The sequence below is a fragment of the Nymphalis io genome, chromosome 7, assembly GCF_905147045.1.
Source record: "Nymphalis io chromosome 7, ilAglIoxx1.1, whole genome shotgun sequence".
Taxonomy (NCBI): Eukaryota; Metazoa; Arthropoda; class Insecta; order Lepidoptera; family Nymphalidae; genus Nymphalis; species Nymphalis io.
Genome location: NC_065894.1, coordinates 4347713 through 4367577, shown reverse-complemented (window position 1 = coordinate 4367577; position 19865 = coordinate 4347713). Strand labels below are relative to the sequence as shown.

The 19865-nt window shown below is 40.3% G+C and overlaps 1 protein-coding gene across 13 annotated transcripts in view; it reads right to left on the bottom strand.

Moving 5' to 3' along the window:
* Window positions 1-1176: 1176 nt before the first annotated feature.
* The window catches only part of LOC126769368 (spectrin beta chain), a 50684-nt gene continuing 31995 nt past the window's right edge, over window positions 1177-19865 (bottom strand). For 4 of the 13 annotated variants that reach the window (XM_050488072.1, XM_050488074.1, XM_050488076.1 and 1 more), the window contains exons 7-38: window positions 19610-19738; window positions 19165-19377; window positions 18740-18937; window positions 18314-18443; window positions 18033-18182; window positions 17687-17826; window positions 17293-17417; window positions 17005-17135; window positions 16707-16852; window positions 16441-16564; window positions 16077-16327; window positions 15834-15993; window positions 15617-15755; window positions 15221-15402; window positions 14786-14900; window positions 14550-14674; window positions 14271-14461; window positions 13020-14182; window positions 12662-12923; window positions 12261-12465; window positions 11872-12066; window positions 11565-11744; window positions 11183-11427; window positions 10889-11112; window positions 10505-10701; window positions 9474-10232; window positions 8989-9136; window positions 6500-6619; window positions 5579-5722; window positions 4494-4587; window positions 3927-4106; window positions 3586-3808 (exon numbers count right to left, since the gene is read on the bottom strand). In XM_050488072.1, coding sequence (XP_050344029.1) covers window positions 3601-3808; window positions 3927-4106; window positions 4494-4587; window positions 5579-5722; window positions 6500-6619; window positions 8989-9136; window positions 9474-10232; window positions 10505-10701; window positions 10889-11112; window positions 11183-11427; window positions 11565-11744; window positions 11872-12066; window positions 12261-12465; window positions 12662-12923; window positions 13020-14182; window positions 14271-14461; window positions 14550-14674; window positions 14786-14900; window positions 15221-15402; window positions 15617-15755; window positions 15834-15993; window positions 16077-16327; window positions 16441-16564; window positions 16707-16852; window positions 17005-17135; window positions 17293-17417; window positions 17687-17826; window positions 18033-18182; window positions 18314-18443; window positions 18740-18937; window positions 19165-19377; window positions 19610-19738 — 6973 coding nt within the window. In that variant the 3' untranslated portion in view covers window positions 3586-3600. Of the gene's footprint in view, window positions 2519-3585; window positions 3809-3926; window positions 4107-4493; window positions 4588-5578; window positions 5723-6499; window positions 6620-8076; window positions 8140-8988; window positions 9137-9473; window positions 10233-10504; window positions 10702-10888; window positions 11113-11182; window positions 11428-11564; window positions 11745-11871; window positions 12067-12260; window positions 12466-12661; window positions 12924-13019; window positions 14183-14270; window positions 14462-14549; window positions 14675-14785; window positions 14901-15220; window positions 15403-15616; window positions 15756-15833; window positions 15994-16076; window positions 16328-16440; window positions 16565-16706; window positions 16853-17004; window positions 17136-17292; window positions 17418-17686; window positions 17827-18032; window positions 18183-18313; window positions 18444-18739; window positions 18938-19164; window positions 19378-19609; window positions 19739-19865 lie in introns of those variants that run through there. The other 9 variants (XM_050488078.1, XM_050488077.1, XM_050488081.1 and 6 more) reach the window with 9 other exon arrangements.

Sequence of the window (19865 nt, the reverse complement as noted above, 5' to 3'; positions counted from 1 at the left end):
TTGGAAGAGTGTACACTCCCGGACCTCGGAAAGCACGTAAAGCCTTTGGTCCTGCACCTGAACTCTTTCCGGTCGTGTTTGATTGCGTCCCATCGGCTTATGAGAGTTACGAAATAAAGAGTGCACCTGTGTTTGCGCACACATTGGTGCACTATAATATCTCCTGCGCAGTTGGCTAATCTTTTTTGAAATTGGCCGCCGTGGCCGAAATCGGTCGGAGGATATTATTATTATTAAACATTCTAAAATAATAATTGTTTGTTTTGTATTTAAAAATTCTATTACCTCAGACAGATTAAAGTTATGGTCTTAGTAATTATCTAATATATTGTGAATAGTATAAAAGCAATTTATCGAGATTATGTATCATTGATGATTACGTCAGATTGATTAAAGTTAAAAAAAAAAAAACAAAACATGTACCTAACTTATGTCTATTACAAATCTATACAAGCCATAGATAATCTTATTTGTATAATAAAAAACAAAAAAATACTTTTAAATATTTACAAGAATGTGTTGTATTTGAAATCTAATATAAAAATGCGCTTGTATTGTGTGGTTGGCCGAAAGGGATTTCTTATTGGGATAAATCCACATTGTACTTTTTTTTTGTTGTGTGTGTGTGTATACGGAATAAACTAACAACACTTGAAACGCACATCTGGAGTTTTGAATGTAAACGCATGGGTTATTGGGCTCTCCTATTTTTTTATGTTATGAAATTAAAAAAAAAACTAAGAATGCCAAATTTGTTATAAATCCCATTAGCTAAATCAACTTACTTGAAACGGCCTCGAATGTCGTTCACTCGTTACGCCCCCTAGTATTCTTTCGTTGGGTTGTTTGTCACATTCTCCACCACTACATGAACTCGAAGTATTTATTAGCAATAAAAATATAATAACTTTAAATAAAATTTTATTGTATTTACCAATTTTTGATACGAAAAAGAACATTTTTGATACAAGACAAAACTTTATGCTGCTTTAAATGGTTCGACGCATCGAAACTAGGATGAGAAAGTATTTATCTTGATACGTGACGAATTTATCTTTTATCGCGAGAAAGAATATCTCAGTCATATCTATTTCTCTAAATATTTCAAGTGCCCGGATATTACGTTATAATGTCGTTATTAGGTATTAGGGTAGAGTTTGTAATATAAAGACAAAATTATTTGAAAACATCATTTATTATATTTTCCTCAAAAAAGTAAAATTTTGAAATAAAATATTTAAACATAGTTATACATGCGGTAGTGTGATAAGAGGCGCAGGCGCAGAATTACATATTCGACACTCACACCGGCACACGCGCAATCTATACAATTATAATAATCATAAGACGAAAAACGAACTAAAAATGTGTGACCGTAACATCTAATAAGGGTGAAATTCAAACGTACGTTATAAGTTAATTAACAAATTTGTGAAATGTTGGCAGTAAAATAATAATTAAATTAATATTTAATAATATAAAGACATTATATCTTAAAAGCACGATATGAGGCATAAAGCATACTTACAACTCGTATTATCATAAAGACGCACTTCGATATCGCTGCCGCGGTACACACCGTACCCGCTACCACCTAGGGCTACTCTTAAAATTACCGAGTGTCTAATAAGAAATATTTGATATCAATTTTTAAAAGCGGCACTTATTGCCGGCAGCGACGTCGAAGTTCGAAAGACACTTCACAATGAAAATTAATTCTAATTGTATTACGTAGCTCACGTTACACGGGAGAGGGGGGGGCGGTTCGGTTTGTATATTCGTTCCGGGTAAATTAACTATGTATCGTAAATGCGGTTACAATCATATACACATCTCGTCTATTATCAAATGCGATAAGGATTCCTTTTTGATCTTTGCTTGGTCGTCTCGTCAGTAATCTAATAAAACTTCTAAGATAGTTTAATTTTCGGTTCAAACGAACGTCATACATTTCTAGTTCAAACGAATTTACACTATAATTTATCAATTACATATATGATATACGTATATAAATAAATAATATATATAATTTTTCATCTGAGTTAAACACTAAAAGTCATCTATTCATAAATAGCGTCGCATTTAGATTTTCATAAAATGTATTAAATTTATAATCGTTACAAGATACAACAATTACACGTCGGGGTGGGATCATATCATACTCGGATAAAAATATATCTTTACTCGCTCGGCTCGGCTGCGGCCGAACAATAAATACAATATCAGACGAAGGCGAACAATTCAAACACTCAAATATCGAACAGTCTTAAATAACGTTTTTTTTTGTACGCAACAAAATAATAACAAACAGTTGACAGTCGTCAGTGAGGCCGCTCGACACAATTTCATCATTAGCAAAGCTTACGGTAGCAAGCGTCGTGAGAAATATGCGGCGTCCGGTCCGGTCCGGCGTGCGTGCCGGGGCACGGGCCGGGCCCGGGCCGGGGACGCGGCGTGCGTAATGAGAAACGTGATGCGGGCGTTACGAGCGGCTGTCCGAGGAGTCCTCGCCGCTTAGCTGTGGAGGAGAACGGTTAATAAGTTTTCTAAATTTAAATTTAGAACACCACAAAGATTAGTCAGACGTACGTAGGGATTAGTAAAATAGCATTAGCAATGTTACAACAAAATATTTAAATAAATTGTAAAATTTAAAATTATAAACATACTTTGACAACGATGATGGTATTTGAGTCTAGTATTCAAAAGAATTTAATTGGTCACTTTATAAAAGCTATTGTAAAACCATTGTATACGAATAGAGCCTAATATACCGCACTCCTCAACACAGTACAATATAAAAATGCGATCCGTATACAGTGTTTCATACAACACACCGCACCCATATTATTCAATACCCCATTCATTACTTCCCAAAGAAACACGCCGATAAAATTAATAATGACTAATTTTATCGGTGTTATAAAAGAACAAAAAGAAATTTTAATTTATGGAGTGGGAAGTAACGAATATATCCAAGAACCAAGTTTAAATAAAACGAACACTTAATATTGTTAAAATGGTCGCGCTCGTTGAGAATTGAAAAGCTAAAGCAAAAAAGTGAATGAAAACAGACACATTCAAAAGCATCGATAGGAAAACACTTTATCTACTTCATCACTATACACAATTTTATCTTTTATTGATATATAATATTTAAGGAAAATCAGCATATTCTATTAATAAATATGACGTATCGAATAGGTAATTTCACATCAAGTAAATTATATTCTGCGCAATACTTTTGTTTTTGCTAAAAAAATTATCATTTCAAACGATATTATTTAATGTATGGAAATTATCGTTTATACCATTTCTTATCTGATAATACATCGCGTTCTAGAAAAGCGACATGACTCAGGGCTGCCAACTCGAATCGCGATATTTGAATATTAATCAAAAAATTACAAACAAAAATATGAAATATTAGTGATACACGAGTAATCGCTACATGTCGAATGGATCGATTGGTCAGTATCTATTTCTAATAAATATGTTAGACCGAGCGTGGAAATGAGTATGGTTCGTCGAGGCGAGGGCAGCGAGGGCGGCAAGGGCGGCGAGCGCGACGCGGGGGGGGGGGCGGTTACGGACATGCTGCTAGGGCGAGTATAGGTAGGTGAGGGCGCGCACTGACTTCTTCTTGAGCGTGAAGAAGGAGCGGCGCTTGGGCTCGGCGGCGTGGTGCGCGGGCAGCGTGTGCGAGCGCGGCGCGGGCGCGGCGGCGCGCGCTCGCAGCGCGTCCAGCCACTGCGCCATCTCCGCCTCGTCGTGCGCCTGCAGCAGGAACTCCGCGCCGCTGCTCAGCCTGCGCGAGGGGCGACACACATCGATACGTTTAAGTAAAAATCACACATCTAAACCCAAAAATATTGCTCTCTCTCTCTTTCGTAAGAGTTACCGTGTTGTGTGTAAGCTTCCGTTACCTGAGACGAAAGACGTGCTTCTTCTTGGTGTAGTTGGCGGCGACTTCGACGACCGCTCCGTTCAGATCGAGCGGGGGCTCCCCGCGCCAGTGCTGCTCGGGCGCCGACTTGTACGCCTTCTGGTCTTTGTAGAACGACATGCGTCCGTCCTTCGCAACTACGTATACTTTGTCCCATGATCTGTAACGAGATATAATCATGTAGTTGATATTACAACAATTTCATTAAGTGGAAATATTATTATTAGTTACGTTTAAAGTATACGTGATTTTCTTAGTATATGTAATTTTCTTTATCACATTAAACACAAAACTCCTTGGTGAAAAATCACTTGGTGGTAGGGCTTTCTGCAAGCTTGTCTGGGTAGGTACCACCCACTCATCACATATTGAGAGTCAGTGTACAGAGCTCATAACACTTTAGTACCCAAGGTTGGTGGCGCATTGAATATGTCAAGAATGGTTCACATTGCTTACCGCGCCAATGTCTATCGGCGGTGGTGACCATTTACCATCAGGTGGTCCTTTTGTCCGTCCACCTACCTATATTATAAAAAACAACCCCTACCTGTTGGAAGCTCGTTTAGCTGCAGACTCCCATTCGTGTTTACGAACCAACGTGCCCTCCACGCCCTCATCCTCCCCGGCGGGGCTCGCGCCCTCTGTGTGACACGTGACTCATTAATATTATAAACATAACCTACGTAATTCTAGAAAAAAGAAAATTAGATGAAAAAAATATAATATTAATACTGTCATCAACATTTTCTACAAAAAAAAATGTTTTTATGAAAATATTTGACTGTAAAAATTGAAATAAAAACAAGACATAAATAGTATTAAAAAAACCATATTACAACAAAGTACACACATCTATATATGAATCGGATAATTTTCTAATCGTAGTAATCACTAGTGATAGATCTGATACTAAACGTTTAAAGCTAATTTAATGAAAGTCTGCTATATAATAACGATTTATTGCATTACACACTCGACAACAAAGTAAAACCTCAAAGACCATGCGCTCACAAACACAACGGCACACTCAAAGCATTCTTCGCGGACGTACACATACATCCGATAGAGTACAGAAGTGGATGGATACGTAAAACAATCAAAATTACGTATTTTTATCAATTTTTTTGTTTTCAATTGTTTAAAACAATCTATACAAACAATTCGATATACGAAATTATCATTATATTATATTATTATATTTATTTATATTATAATAATAATTATTATTAATATAATATGAATTCATCTATTCCGATCGAAGAACGAGTAAAGATAAAGAAACCATAGATTTAATTACATATTCAGAGAATTTTTTTTTCACTTTTCTATATTATGTACCACCAACAGATTAATATATCTTTATTTATAATACACTACTCGACTTAACTACTTATAACCACTTTTAATGTTAACTGACTAACTAACTTTCTAAATTAATTACGTACGTTATACGTTTATACGTTAATAAATTGATGAAAACCTTTGGTGCCTTTTCACTACAGTAACGATAAATTGGCGTGTTTAATATCGATATGAAATCAAGTCGTGTCAAACTCTACGGACGGACGAAAGTTTCCTTTGATGTTACATAGTAACGCCTATCCATCCACCTCTAACCGCTACCGTGGGTACCTTCATCGTCGCTGTGGTGCGCGCCGGTGAGCAGCTTCTTTGCGGTGCGCCAGCGGAAACTGCGGAAGGGCGACTTGCTTCGAGACCGCGACTTCACCTTACCAGAGGTGGACGGCGTTACGGGAGTCGAGCTCGATCCGCCCGCTGTTCGACGTGTGGTTTGGGATACGTAGGCGGGTGGGATACGGGATTTGGGTAATAGTACGAAGAGATTTTTATGTTTCAAGTGCGAAATATATCGAAAGTTTGTGCATATAGTGAGTTAAAGATATATCAAAAACATTTATATCGGGATTGGAATTTCATGGTCGATAGTAAGATTGAAGAAGAAATAAGAGAATATTTCAGGAATAAGACGATGAAAGGGTTCGGGTAGGGGAGAGGGGGCAAAAAAAGAAAAATATTCAAAGCAACATAAAAACAAAATTGCGTCGCAGCAAATAAACAAAAGCATTAACATGCTAATTGTTTTATATATCACAAAAAAAAACACTTAACAATTTAAACACCAGAAAACACAAATGTTAGAATTAGAAACCATGCACTATATACATACATTGCGCGTCATTAATAGATTGACTACCAATTACAAGTAGTTATATTGCTCTAATGTTATATAAATCGACACAAATTTATTGAAATCACGGCGGTAAAGTTGTTTCGCTGTTCCTAAACGACGATCTATACATAAATCATATTTAAAATAAATTGATTGTTTTACTGTGTTTTTAAATAAAACAATTAATGATGTCTTATAAAAACTTATGTTAATAAAATATTAAGTATATAATCGATAACAAATATTTTAAACATTGAAATTTCATTTCCTTGAAGCTTGATTTCATCGAGGCGGTTTAATGCGAAAGGTACTCGAAGCAACTTCACGCCCGCTACACAGTTACCACTACGTGTCATACTTACTGGAGAGGCGTGCGGGTTTGGCGGGCGTCTGTTTCGACGAGGAGGGGCGGGGCGTGTCCTGCTGCGGGCCGTCCGCGGGGGCGGGGGCGGGGGCGGGGACGGGGTCGGGGCTAGGCGCCTCTGCATGCGTACATCTACGTGCTAGTTACGTCTACTCTACACGCTACGTGCGTACATGCTTGGTTACGCATGCTACGAATTGCATATGCGTATATATGTTCAATTGAAAAAAATAAATTGAAACTCGCGGACATTGCCGACTTTAATTACTTAATATATTATACGAAAATAGTACACACACATATGCAATTTTGTTTTATAAAAAAACACAAAATCATGCATACTACATAATATGCACTTCTTTGTTAAGTAGGTCCTACCTAATTATCTGAATTACCGTATTCTAAATTAAACTTATTCTCTCCCTTAGACTCTAAGTATATAAAAATATAAAATGACTGTTTTTATCCATTGCTTATATTTTAAATAATATTAAAGAAAAAAAGTTGTGAGATATAATAAAGAAAAAAGTAAACACAATTAAACTTAGTTGCATAGAAATATAACACATACATGCATATATTACGATAAAAGCGAGCTACAGAAAAAGCAAAGTGCATACGAGTGTAGCGAGTCAGGCTTATGCGAAAGCAGTAAGTAATACCTACCTTCTATGGAGACGGCATCATTGAAAGAGAAGAACACAGTATAAATTTATAGCAGGTTTTTTTACTAAAATTGTTTTAAATTAGACGAAGATATGAGTATGAGAAGTATCAAACCATCACCGTGATTAGCGAATGATATTACATAGAAAATACATGTATTTCATATTAATATCGATTTATATGTGATTGCATATTATTTCGTACAACAAAAACAGGTCTAGTCAAATGAAAACATTAAGTCTATATTGAATTAATACAATTTTAATGTTTAAGCAGTTCTAAACGAATCTGAAACTGATTTTGTTGTTCTATTGTTTTTTTTTAATATATAAAATTTTATTTTAAAAATATATTTATTCGTGATTTAAAATAGCGTGAATAAATGGGTATATAATTGCATGTTACAAAATATTTAGGAAATAATTACTTCAAGGGATCTCACAACTGTCAATGACAACAATTAAAATAGCAAAAAAAAAAACATTTGTTTATATAAATATTTTGTAACAACTATAAAAAAGATACTATAAAAATCGGATATACTGAATAAATAAAAATGATTAATGATTCTAAGACCTTCACCTAAAAGATGAAAATAAATGACGTCAATACAGAAAAAGTGCAACATTAAGGAAATTGTGCTTAGATTTATCTAATAGAGGCTCTATTAAATAAAATATAAATTAAATATATAAAAAGTAAATCCGATCTAATGTAAGGTTTTTAAACTTTTAAAGCTTCTAAATAAAATAATATTAAAAACAATCTACCCCCGTGGCGTTACTAGTTAAGAGCGCAGTGTAACCCGTCCAAATTAAGACACCCACTTCATTACTACGATGTTTAAGCACATGCGTATAGCTGGGTATCTTTTTACATCAGTAGATTTATATAAAGCGCTCTGATTACCTGGCTGGGAATGCGGTCGCTCTTGGGCCTTCTCAGCCGCTTTAGTGGATGTTCTCCTTACGACTACGCGTGTGCATGTGTGGACAACACATCGGTAAGTAACGTCCCTTTTGTCTCACACGCGAAACTCGGCCCGCGAAAGAAAAGGACGAACGAAGGTCAATTGTGATGCTTCGTTTTTTAGTTAATTAATTTTTTTATTGTATAATCGCATTCTTTCGCGGATCGAGTAAGCGATACAAAAAGGGTAATTTCACATGGAAAGCGGCAAGCGACGCCGTTAGACTTTAAGCCTTATCGCAGTGCGAATGTGCTAAGTCTTTTAAAATATTTTTATTATTTTTGTACTTTTATTAATATATTTAGAGTCTTGTTATTTGATATTGCAAATTGCAAGCAGCATTCCACCGGTTTGGTGAAAATTAGTAGAAATATTATTTAAAATTTCAAAAGTTTGTTTCAATTATAGTGCTAGAAGGTACACATGCGTGCTTACATTGCAATCCGTGAGTCGAAGTGAGGTTAATTTTCGAAAAAGTTGTGTTTTCCATGATAATTAATTAAGAAATTGTAAAATTATCATTTATATCCTATTTATCTTAAAAACCAAATATTAAATCAATAGATAAACATCTCGTTTTCACGGACAATAAGTCGTTTACCGAACTGAAACTTCGGCATCCATCATAGAATCAAAACATTACACAGATAAATTAACTGCGTATGTGTTTATCGATCCATTCTCGTACGATGCGCACGATCCAAGCGAACCGGTCAGAAGTTAGCCACTCCCGATTTCACCGATATAGTCCGGAGGAACGAAAGCGAAAAGTGGAGATCGGAACTTAACCTTCGCAGAGGCAACTTCGGGCCGGTCCCTGGATGGCGCTCCGCGCGCTCCGTGCGACTCACCGTGCGGCTGCGGCTCGGGCTCGGCGGCGCGGTCCACGGCGTCCCGCGCGGCCTGCGCCGCCGCCGCCTCCTCCGCCTCGCGCTCCTGGCGCTCGCGCTCCGCCGCCTCGGCCGCCTCCTGGCGCCGCTTCATCTCCTTCACCTCGAACTGCAACCGCACCGCTCGGTGTTACGTTTGGAAATGAGCACACTTCGAATTCGGTAGCGACGGGTGGAGGCCGTTCGTGTTAATGCCGAGCTTTACGGTTTGGGGTAGTGACGAGTCGTTGCATTCGAATCAAATATTTAGTATAGTATATATTACCATGCATGTATATATAAAAATAATTATTTAGTACTGGGGCAGAAATGGTAGCCCAAATTATATCTATGTAAAAATCGCATTAAAAGTATGTTATTATAAATATCATGCAGTAGTTATTAGCTATACGTATATATACAAATACACATACAAAGCTCATGCGATATACCAACTCCACACTTACGCTATCCAAGTAGTTATAGTACCATGCACCCTCCGGAAACAATAAACTGCGTGTTTGGGATAACAATAAGAGGGACGAGGAGAGAGGAATTACTTTAACTTCTTTGCCTAAATCGTTGACGGCCTTCATACTACTCGTTAATCCGGGTAAAGATAACACGGCAATGTCGGCCTTCTGTTCGCTGTCTATAGACTTCTTTCTCCGCGACAATCTTTTCATTAAACCTTTTATGCTACCGGATTTGGAGGATGATTCACTGTGGCTTCTCGCTGGTCTCAGTAAAGATACGTTCGGGTAGACGTGCTGATAGGACAGCCTTTCCCATAACAAAAAATCTATTGATGACAATTTCTCGTTAGACCTATCATTTTCTGAAGTATATTCAAAGAAAATGGAACTATATATTTCGGGCGATAAAGGCCCCCTAAGAGGAGACATTGGAGGACTACTCGTTTCGGAAATCGTCGATAAGCTATTGTTCGTTACGACCGACCACAGATACGAATCGTTTTTAGTTACCGGTTTTTGGGAGTAATTTAAGTTCAGACTCCTTTTGTTAAACTTTTCGGGTAATTTGAATCTATCGTTAGTATTTATTATGTCGTATACTACTTCTCCAACCGGTCGAATAGTTTTAGTTGCGATTTTAAGTGATGGTTTTTCACGTTTGGAAGGCGGGAAGTGGAACACAAAGGATGATTCATCACATTTATCCCAAGGTTGTGCGGTAGGCCATAGAGTTGCTGCATTCATTTCAAGCTAGTAGTAGAGTAAAGAAAAAAAAATATAAGAAACCAAACATACAACTACTGAACAAAATTACAACAAGCAATTAAAAGGAAGAGCACTAATCAAGAAAACCATTAAACAAAAGCCCATACCAAGAATTAGTCTCAAATTTCTAGTTACTTAGTCAATTTATAAAAAAGTTGAGCTATGATTATGATCATCATCACCAATGATATGATTTTTTGTACAGAATTATGAAATCGATAGTGCCCAAAACCGCAGCAAGCCATATCCACACTGACCGTGGTGAGCCTCTGCAGTGCGCTGAAGCGGTCCTCCTGCGCGGCGGCTGACTTCTCGAAGGCCTCGTGTTTCTTGATGAGGCTCTCCACTTCGTCGATTGTGTGTCCGAGCTCCTGCGACATGAGGTAGGGCTCCTGGGCGATCAGCCAGGCCTCCGCCACCGCCGCATCGCGGGCGAACTGGTACACTTCCAGGACTGTGTGCGAGCATATCTTATTACGCTTACACATAAGATTTTACCGGATTGGCCAATCCGGTTTTGTAATATTTTAGCAAAAATGAAAGGTTATAGAATAATCAAAAAGAGGACAAGATATACGAACATTTCATTCGGTATATAAGAGAGTTGTGTTACATCTCGGGGTATTAAGTATGTCACTCACTGAGCTGCAAGTTCTCCCAGCGCTCCTCCCAGCGGCGCAGCAGAGCGTTGCGCTGGTTGGTGAGCTGCAGCAGCTTGTCGCGGATGTCGGGCGACGCGTAGTGCTGCCGCGCGAGCAGCTCGCGACCCAGCCCGATGCACGCCGTGAACTTGTCCTCGCGCGTCTCGATCTCCGCCTTCAGCGACTGGTGGTTGTTCATCAGCAGCTCGACGCCGCTCACGTCGCTGCAATGGGAGGCGTTCGAAGCGACCGTTTTCGTTCACGGGTAGACGGCACGCGAGGCGGGACACTCACCGCGGCTTCTCGCCGGTGTTCATGGAGCGCACGACGTCGTCCATCCACAGCGTGAGGTCGCGCACCTGGCTGAGGAAGCGGTAGAGCTGGTCGGCGTCCTCCAGCTTGTCGCGGCGCGCGGCGCACACGGCGTGCAGCGCGCGCCACGCGTCCGACACCTCGGCCTCGCGCCGCGTGATCTCCGCCGCCTTGTCGCCCGCGTACGACGCGCCCAGCCGCGCGCACTCGCTGCTGATCGCCTCCACCTGCCGCCGCAATCGTCCGTGTGCATTTCTTTATATTGCAACGGTACAACATTTCTCACAATTTATATTAACGAAGGAGATTCGCAGCCAATGGAGCGGGATTGACACTTTTATGCATTTGAAAATGCATCGCATACCTGCTGCTGCAGCGTGCTGAGGTCCTGCATGAAGTTGTGGTGCTTGCGCTGCAGCGCGCCGACGCTGATGGCGTCCCGGCCGAGCTCCTCGCTCACGCCGCGCGCCTTCTCGTTCACGCGCTGCAGCGTGTCCTTGCAGTCGTGGAAGTACTTGTGCAGCTCGCGAGATGCGGCCAGCATCTATACAAATATGCATTAGCGTGTCGTCTCTCACTGTGACGAATGTTATGTATTTATTTAAAACAATAAAATATAAGACGAACGTCTGAATTTTGAAAAACAACAAAAGTTCGTTAACGAGCGATACCTGCGTCCTGGTGTCGATGAGCTCGAGCAGGTCCTGCCAGGTCTCGCGCAGGCCCTCCTTCCACTGCGCGATGGTGGCGTTGTCGGAGTGCCCCATGGCGATCATCTGGTCGGCGATGCGCTCGGCGGTGGCCACGCGCTCCGAGCCCACCGACTGAGTCTCGCGAGCGAACTCCTTGAATCTCTCCCACAGTAGCTGCACAGCATAAGGTATATTATACGTGTTTTACTTGATCATTTCATGTAGCTGGTATTTGCATAGCGGGCAAAATTCAAATCAATTGTTTATTCTGTAATATGTCAACTCTATTCACATTATCAATGCCAGAAAATTGATATAATTGAATCCATTATCATTCTGTTTGATTGAATATGACAGTATTTTTTTACCGTGACATGGTCGTAATCCTGTCCCAACTCTTGCGAACTGGCGACGAGTTCCCGCTCCGTGATCCATTGCTCCAAGTCGTCCACCTCACGCGACAGTTGGAACAACCGCAATGCCTCATCCAGCTTGGCACGTCTTTCACCAGCCAGATCCTTCAGGCCGGCGTACAATTTGTCAACTTGTGATTGTTTAACGGAAATCTGTTCACTGTGAAATAAAAATAAAAATTATAAATCATTCCTTGTACACAAAATATAAATTATTAGAAAAAAGAATTAATATTATACAATAACTAGTAACAGACAGGCTTATTCATTTAGTAAAAGTTATTTTCTAAAATTTGCTAACTGATATTCTCTCTTTGTCATTAAAATACAAAGCAATTTCCAATGTAGTCACTAACCTCAAAGGATGTTCTTCGCTAGTCAGTTGGCGAACAGTCTCTCCCAACTGCCTGATCGTCTGTGCGTAATCATCTACTGCCTGCTCCAGTATCTCATGTTTCTTCATGAGATTCTGTGCGGAGATCTCATCCTTGCCACGATCCTCCACCATCATGTAAAGTTCTTGTTCGCTCATCCACGCTTCGGCTTCATTCGCATCGAACAGATATTGCTGAGCCTTCTCCCATTGGGCCAGGTTGTCCTTACGTTGATCGATGGCATCTAATAAAAACAAAGAAATGGTTTTTTTTTAGAACCTTAAGTAACCTATTTTTTTTAATTATATAACATTAACTCAAAAAACGAACAAAAACTCACCTTTAAGTTCTCGCCACCGCGCGGTGAGTTCTTCAATAAGGTTTTTGAATTCGGGCGCATCTTCGTGTCCCTCGTCAATCAACTTCTGCCCGTTGGAAATGACTGTCAATATTCTTGGCTCGTGGTTATCGGTCTCCGTCTTTAATGATTGGTTCTTCTTCTGAAGCATTTGGACATTGAATAATGAATTTCCGTAATCGGTGCTGGTCGCCAGAGGCATTTTTTCATGAATCCATAGCTTTTCATCCTCGACATCTCGGCGGAATTGGAACGCCTCCTTCTTCTTCGCTAGGTGTCGTTGGCGATCCAATAGGGGTGCTTTGAGCTGCTCGAAACGTTGCTCCACAGACTTTTTCTTTTCCTTAATCTCTTCCATTTTATCTGGAACGGTCTTTTGCAGGTATTCCGCTTGAGTTTCGAGTTCGGTAACCTGCTTAGCCTTAACTGCCATCTGAGTCTCGATCATCTGTTGCTTCTGCATAAGAATATTGACAGATGCCAGATCAGTGCCAGTGTCTGTGTTCTCGATTTGTTTCTCGAGCTCATTCATCCATGAATCAATGTCGTCACAAGTCTGGTGAAGGAGAACCTCACGGTTTGCGTCGAATAGTCGTTCACCCTTTTCTTTAGTCGTTGTTTGGAGGTTTTCAAATTGATCTTGAAGTTCATGCATCTTGGGGGAAATAACTTCTACGAACTCCGGCTTTTGTTTCATGAGTTCCTCAGCCGCGTTCTGAACTGCAAATAGACGTTCCTTGTTAGCTGCGATTTCCGCTTCGAATGCTTGATGGCGAGTCCATTTCGAGTGAATCGTCTTGGCCGAGCGGTAGGTGTCGTCTTGAGCTGTGACATTCTTCTCTTGTACCCACTCTCCGAGTTCATCACAGTCTTGAAGGAACTGGTGAAGCTGTAATTGGTCTTGCAGTTTTTCCATCTGCTGTAGTGCTTTTTCACGATTAGAGTCTCGTCTCGCCCGTATACTCTCAGCTTTACGTTGAATTTTGTCAGCATCGAAATGTCTCTCCTCAACGAGGCGGTTCGCGAATTGAACAACGGAATTGATTTTATCGTCATTGGCTTCCATAGTAGTAAGGAAGGCTTCGTGTTCCTTGATGGTGTTTTCAGCTTGTTCTAGATTTGCAGGTGGCTCAGCCTTGACTAACCTGTTAATTAAATAAATAAAAATATATATTAGTATATTATTATTTTATATAGAAATTCCAAATATAGGCATTTATTTTATCGTTCGACCTGTGCTCCTGGTGCGCCAACAACACTTCCGCTTGACGCGCATCGCGCTGCAGCAGCTGAAGTTCGAGACTCTGTGTAAGCAGTTGTTGCCTGTTCTCCCACATCTGCTGCAGCTCAGCCCAGCCCTCGCGCAGCGCCTTCAAGCGCTCGCGCAGGAACATGTACTGCGGGTCGTCTTGGGTCGAAGGATCCTGTTCAATAAAGAAAGGGATTTATTTATAACCATATAGACCTATATTAATATTAGCATTAAAATTATTTCAAGAAAATAAAACTTACAGCAGTAATCTTCTCTCCATACTCCATCATCTTAGCATATTCATCCTTATAGTTATCGATCTCTTCCTTGATAGTCTGGTGCTGAGATAGCAACTTCTCTGCTTCTGGGAGGCTTCCGGGAATATCTGATAACAAAATGATCATAAACTATAACAAAGTGATCAATATAGTAAATGATAGTATTTAAAATACCAGTGAGTGTACCATAATCGCTAATAAAAAGTGTAAGACTTTACCTTCGGAAGCAACATCGGTCTGGGTTTTGGTTAGCCAAGCTTGGAAGTGATCGACGGAGCGTAAGAAGCGATGCAAATCGCCAGCCTCCTCCAACTTTGCGTCGCGCTCCTTGAGCTGTATTGAGAAAGTATTTTCTAAGAAATGAATTTGGTTAACGTAAAACATGTGAGTAAATACGCAGTAACACAAGCTTTTTTTATTTAGATAGAAACAGCTTAGAGTACATTCTATTTGCTACTGTCAATGTTCCTATTGCGAACAATGCGACAGAGTTACATGGTTTTGATATCTTTTGCAGATGGTGATTGTAGATCGGTACCACCGTGATAATTATTTAATCTAAAAAGATTAAAAATGATGACACGTTGTTACACGTGCGAACGAATGAAAACGAATCCTACAAAAAGGCTGCTAGTTATTATACAAAGACTGACCATCTGCGTGAGCTGGTCCCAGTTGTCCGTGATGGTGTGTATGCGGTCTCGGATGAGGCGCGCCTCGTCGGGATGTTCGTCTTCGATGGCGCTAGCCTCGTTCTCCAGAGACGTGATGCGCGCCTGGATGGCGGCCAAGTCGCGCTCCATGCCGGACAGGCGACGTTGTAGGGTCATCACACCTTAAGGAATGCAAATATTTTTAATTGTATTCTTTAAAAATGCGTAACAATCGTGTTGATCTAAAAAAAATAACAACGTGCGTTCAAATCAAACAGGCTCTAGGATTAGCATTAGGACTAATTCGGTTTCGCGATGTGGATACTTAACGATGAAATTATTTAAATTACACCGTTAGTCATTATTATTTTTAAAAAAATATCTATGAAATCTTACCGTTGAGATCCATTTCCAGGTTGTCGGTCTGTTGAAGGATTCTCTTCTTGTCTTCGATCCAGGATACGGTCTCTCGGCATTCGATATAGAAAGTCTGTACGCCTTGTGCTGATTTGAGGTCGTCCTTCTTTCCTTCCGCCTAAAACAAAAAATAATAAAATATGTTTTCTTAAAATTATAAAATACATTTTGCTGTTTTAATTGTACAAGTGAGTACCTTCTCTCGGAGCGAACTCCAGGCCTGGTTGAGCGCGGCTTGCCGTTCCTGTATGGCGGGCGCCTGCGGGTGCTCAACGTGAATGAGCTGTCGCGCCAATTGGTTCACGACGGCCACGCGAGACGCGTTGGCATTCATTTCCTTATCGAAACCGTCGTAGCTGAAGCACAAACGAAAAAGAATGAGCGTTTAATTTACCAATTTAAAGCTTTCAAATTATATAGTTAAAACAATATCACTCACCGGTGCTTCATGATCTCGACGTCGTCGATGTCCTTGGGCGGTAACATGGTGTCGAGCATGCGGTCCTTCTCGGCGATCCACTGGTCGGCGGCGTCGGCCTCGGCCAGCAGCTTGCACAGCGACAGCGCGTCGAGCAGGCGCTGCTTGCGCAGGCGCGCCAGCTCGGCCAGCTCGCCGTGGCGCGCGTCGATGGCGGCCAGCCGCTCGCGCACCTCGCCGCTGTTCGCGTCCTCGGGGCTCAGCTCGCTGGCCTGTGACATCGTATTGTCAAAACTAACTTTTTGCGGCATGTACAATAAATGGCCGTCGTTATTTTTCAACTAAAAGTTAAATTGCATAACTTACAATATTATTTTAATTTTACCTGTTGTTTGAGCTGCTGTATGACATTTGCGTAGTGCTTGAGTTCGTCGGTTACGTCCTTGTGCTTCTTCAGCAAGCTTTGCACTTGCGCCTCGTCAACACCGGTATCCTCGGATGATACGAGTCTGTAATATTACAATCAAAATTAAATAATTATGAAAAGAAATCGTTTGAAATTCTTTATGTATATATATACATAAAGAATATATATATATATATATATAGTATGGATATATATGTACTTTATGTAGGTATATATCGTAAAACCTTAGTGTGTCCAGCATCCAGTTGTCGATGTCATCCGCGTCTGCAAACAGCTGGTGATAGCGCACAGCGGCATCCAGTCTGTTCTTGCGGAGGGACACCACGTCTAGCAGGTGGTTCCATTGGGACAGAATGTCACGGAGACGCTCCTGCAAAACACGTTTCAATTAAAAAAATTCACGACACTAAACACCGGCTTTTAGAATAATTTTTATTTCATTGTAAATGTTTCGTAAATAACCACGGACAAGTCTCACACACTAATATTCAGCACTTATTTCATGTTATTTTGTTAACACACCTGTATCCTGTCGGCACCGAAGTGTCCCTGCGAGATGAGCTCGTCTCCGACGGCCGCGACGCTCATAAGCTGCGGCTCGTGAGCGAGCACGTCCGCCTCCAGCGCCTTGTGCTTCGAGATCAACAGGTACACTGCGAGAGAGATTGTTATGTAACATCAATAAACAACTCTTGCATTTACCTATACCATGGAGATGCGAAAAGATATGAAAGTCACTTTTTGACGTTTTCTAAAGCAAATATTCAGGATGTTCCGTTTTAGTACAAAAGTATTTACTTCTTTACCAACCTGTAGTAAGATCATGACCGATGTCGTCGACCGACACGATCTGTTCCTTCTCCTTGATCCAGTTCTCTTCATCGGCCATGTCCCAGTAGAACTGCCACAGTTTGCGGCTGTCTTCGAGACGCTTTCTAGTTGGTAAAATTAATTATTTAAGTATAACAACACAGTATTCAGATATACAATTACTAAAGTTTTTTTTTTATATAATATATATAAATATATTCGCTTCACAGGAGAAACAAACAATTTAGCATAACATTTTATAAAATATATGTTACAAAAAAACAATTAAGTTCCGATATATAGTGTCACTTTGAATGCCTCAAAAATCAACATAAGATAGATTTAAAAGAACGAACCACCATTTCGTGACAGTTATCTGTATATAAAGAAATACCTGCGTTCGACAGCGAGATGGACGAGCTCGGCGTAAGCGTTCTCGAGCTGCTGTATGCGTTCCACTGTGATGGCGGGGTCGCAGGGACGGTAGCCGCCCTCCTCCTGCTCCAGGAACCGCTGTGACTGCCCCACAACAACCTGCGAATGACATGATTCGTTGTTCACATGCGTTAAGGAAGATTGGACGATTATTGCTTTAAAATTATGTAGTTATAATATTTATTCGTTATTATAAATAATTACATTTATATTCTTGTTTTCACTGAAATCTTTGGATATATGTGTACTATAAACATAATAACAATTTTAGGAAGTCATGTAAAAAAAGCAATTTTCATTTTTACCTTAACTCGTTCTCCGAGTACGTTAATATCAGCCTCGACGAGCGCATGCTTCTGAAGCAAATCTTCTACTCCCATCAGATGTTTTCCGTAGTCGTCCGTCAGCAGACGCATTTTGATTTCTTCCATGGAATCCAAAATGTACAGCATTTCCTACAAAGTATAAATATAATAAATTTATGCAAGCTTATTATACATACAAAATTAATGTGTGTATCGTTGTCACTAATGGGCATATTCCATAGACCATGTGTCTATGGAATAAGGTGCGTCCCATATCGCACCTGGAAGTTCTGCTGCAGCTGCAGCGACAGCTCCAGGCGGGCGCGGCGGGCGCGCAGCAGCTCCAGCAGGTAGGCCCACAGGCGCAGCACGTTGTCGCGCCGAGCGCACACGCGCTCCATGTCGTGGTACCTGTAATATAAATATTGTTCCATTTTCGATTTCGTTACATGTAGTAGTGTCAACATGTTATTTACACATCTATATATAATAAAATAATAAGTAGATGACACCAAAGTTAAATGGTTTTTTTTATAAAAATTAACTTAGACATATACTATCTACTTAGTAGGATTACCCCTTTTTAAATTTTTAAAAACGATATTCCTATCGATTTTAATGTTTAATTCTCTATAAAATTAAATTAATTTCTCAAAAAAATTAAAGTTTCTATAATAAGCAAAATGGACTACAATTAGACTACTCACCGCTCAGCCTGTAGCTCAGAGCATACAGCCACCACGGCCTGCACTCGCTCCTCGTAAGCGAAGATATCGGTTTCAATAGCCTCGTGTTTCTTGGCGGCCGCTTCCACAGCAGCTAGATCGAAGCCGAAGTTGTCTTGACTGACGAGTCGCTGGTTTTCAGAGAGCCATGTCTCACGCATTTGAGCTTTACGGTTGAATCTAAAAGTAAATAAAAATATTAGCATTGTTTGTAATTTCGAATATAGCTAAAAACTTACTATGACAACTTTTATGAGTTTTATAACAGTATAGTTATATAAAAACGCTTGTGATTACTGACTCTCATGAAATCACTGTTACACTTATTCTAAACTATTTTCCACATTTTGGATTTTTTTTCAGTTCCCCACTCACCTATAATACTAATATAATAATCTCAGACTCACCTGGCAGCAAGCTGTTCCAGTTTCTCCTGCCTAATAAGCTCCTCCCTCAAGGCCAGCTCTCTCTCGTGCTCGGCCTTCTCGAGGCGCTCCCAGGCACGGTTGATATCATGGATCATGCGACCCTCACGAGGAGTGTAGGGCTTCTGGTTAGCTGCGCGCATGCGTGATTGCAGAGTGAATAGCAGGACTTCCAGGTTACCTTTCTCGACGAATCTGCAAAGATTTGCAATATTTAGATAACATTAAATAAGCCTGTTAATGTCCCACTGCTGGGCTAACGCCTCCTCTCCCTTTTGAGGAGAATGTTATTAGCTTATTCCACCACGCTGCTCCAATGCGGGTTGGTAGAATACACATGTGGCAGAATTTCAATGAAATTAGACACATGCAGTTAAATAAGTGACATAACTAATGAAGTAGCTGGTATTTTAAAAGGAAATCTTACTTAGGAGGTTTCTCAACGGTGCGGTAGTTAGCAAACTGTATGAGTTGTTGACGCACTCCCTCCAGCGAGTTGGCGAACGTTCGGTCACCCAGAGCTTCGATTGTGCGCTCGATCCATTGCAGAAGATCGCTGTAACAAGACGTGATTAGATGCAAATCTTATTTATCTTTTCATTGATAGTTTCTAAATTAACAATCAACAAACAAATGTGATGATTCAATAATGAATTTTTTTTTTTTTTATATATGCCCCGGGA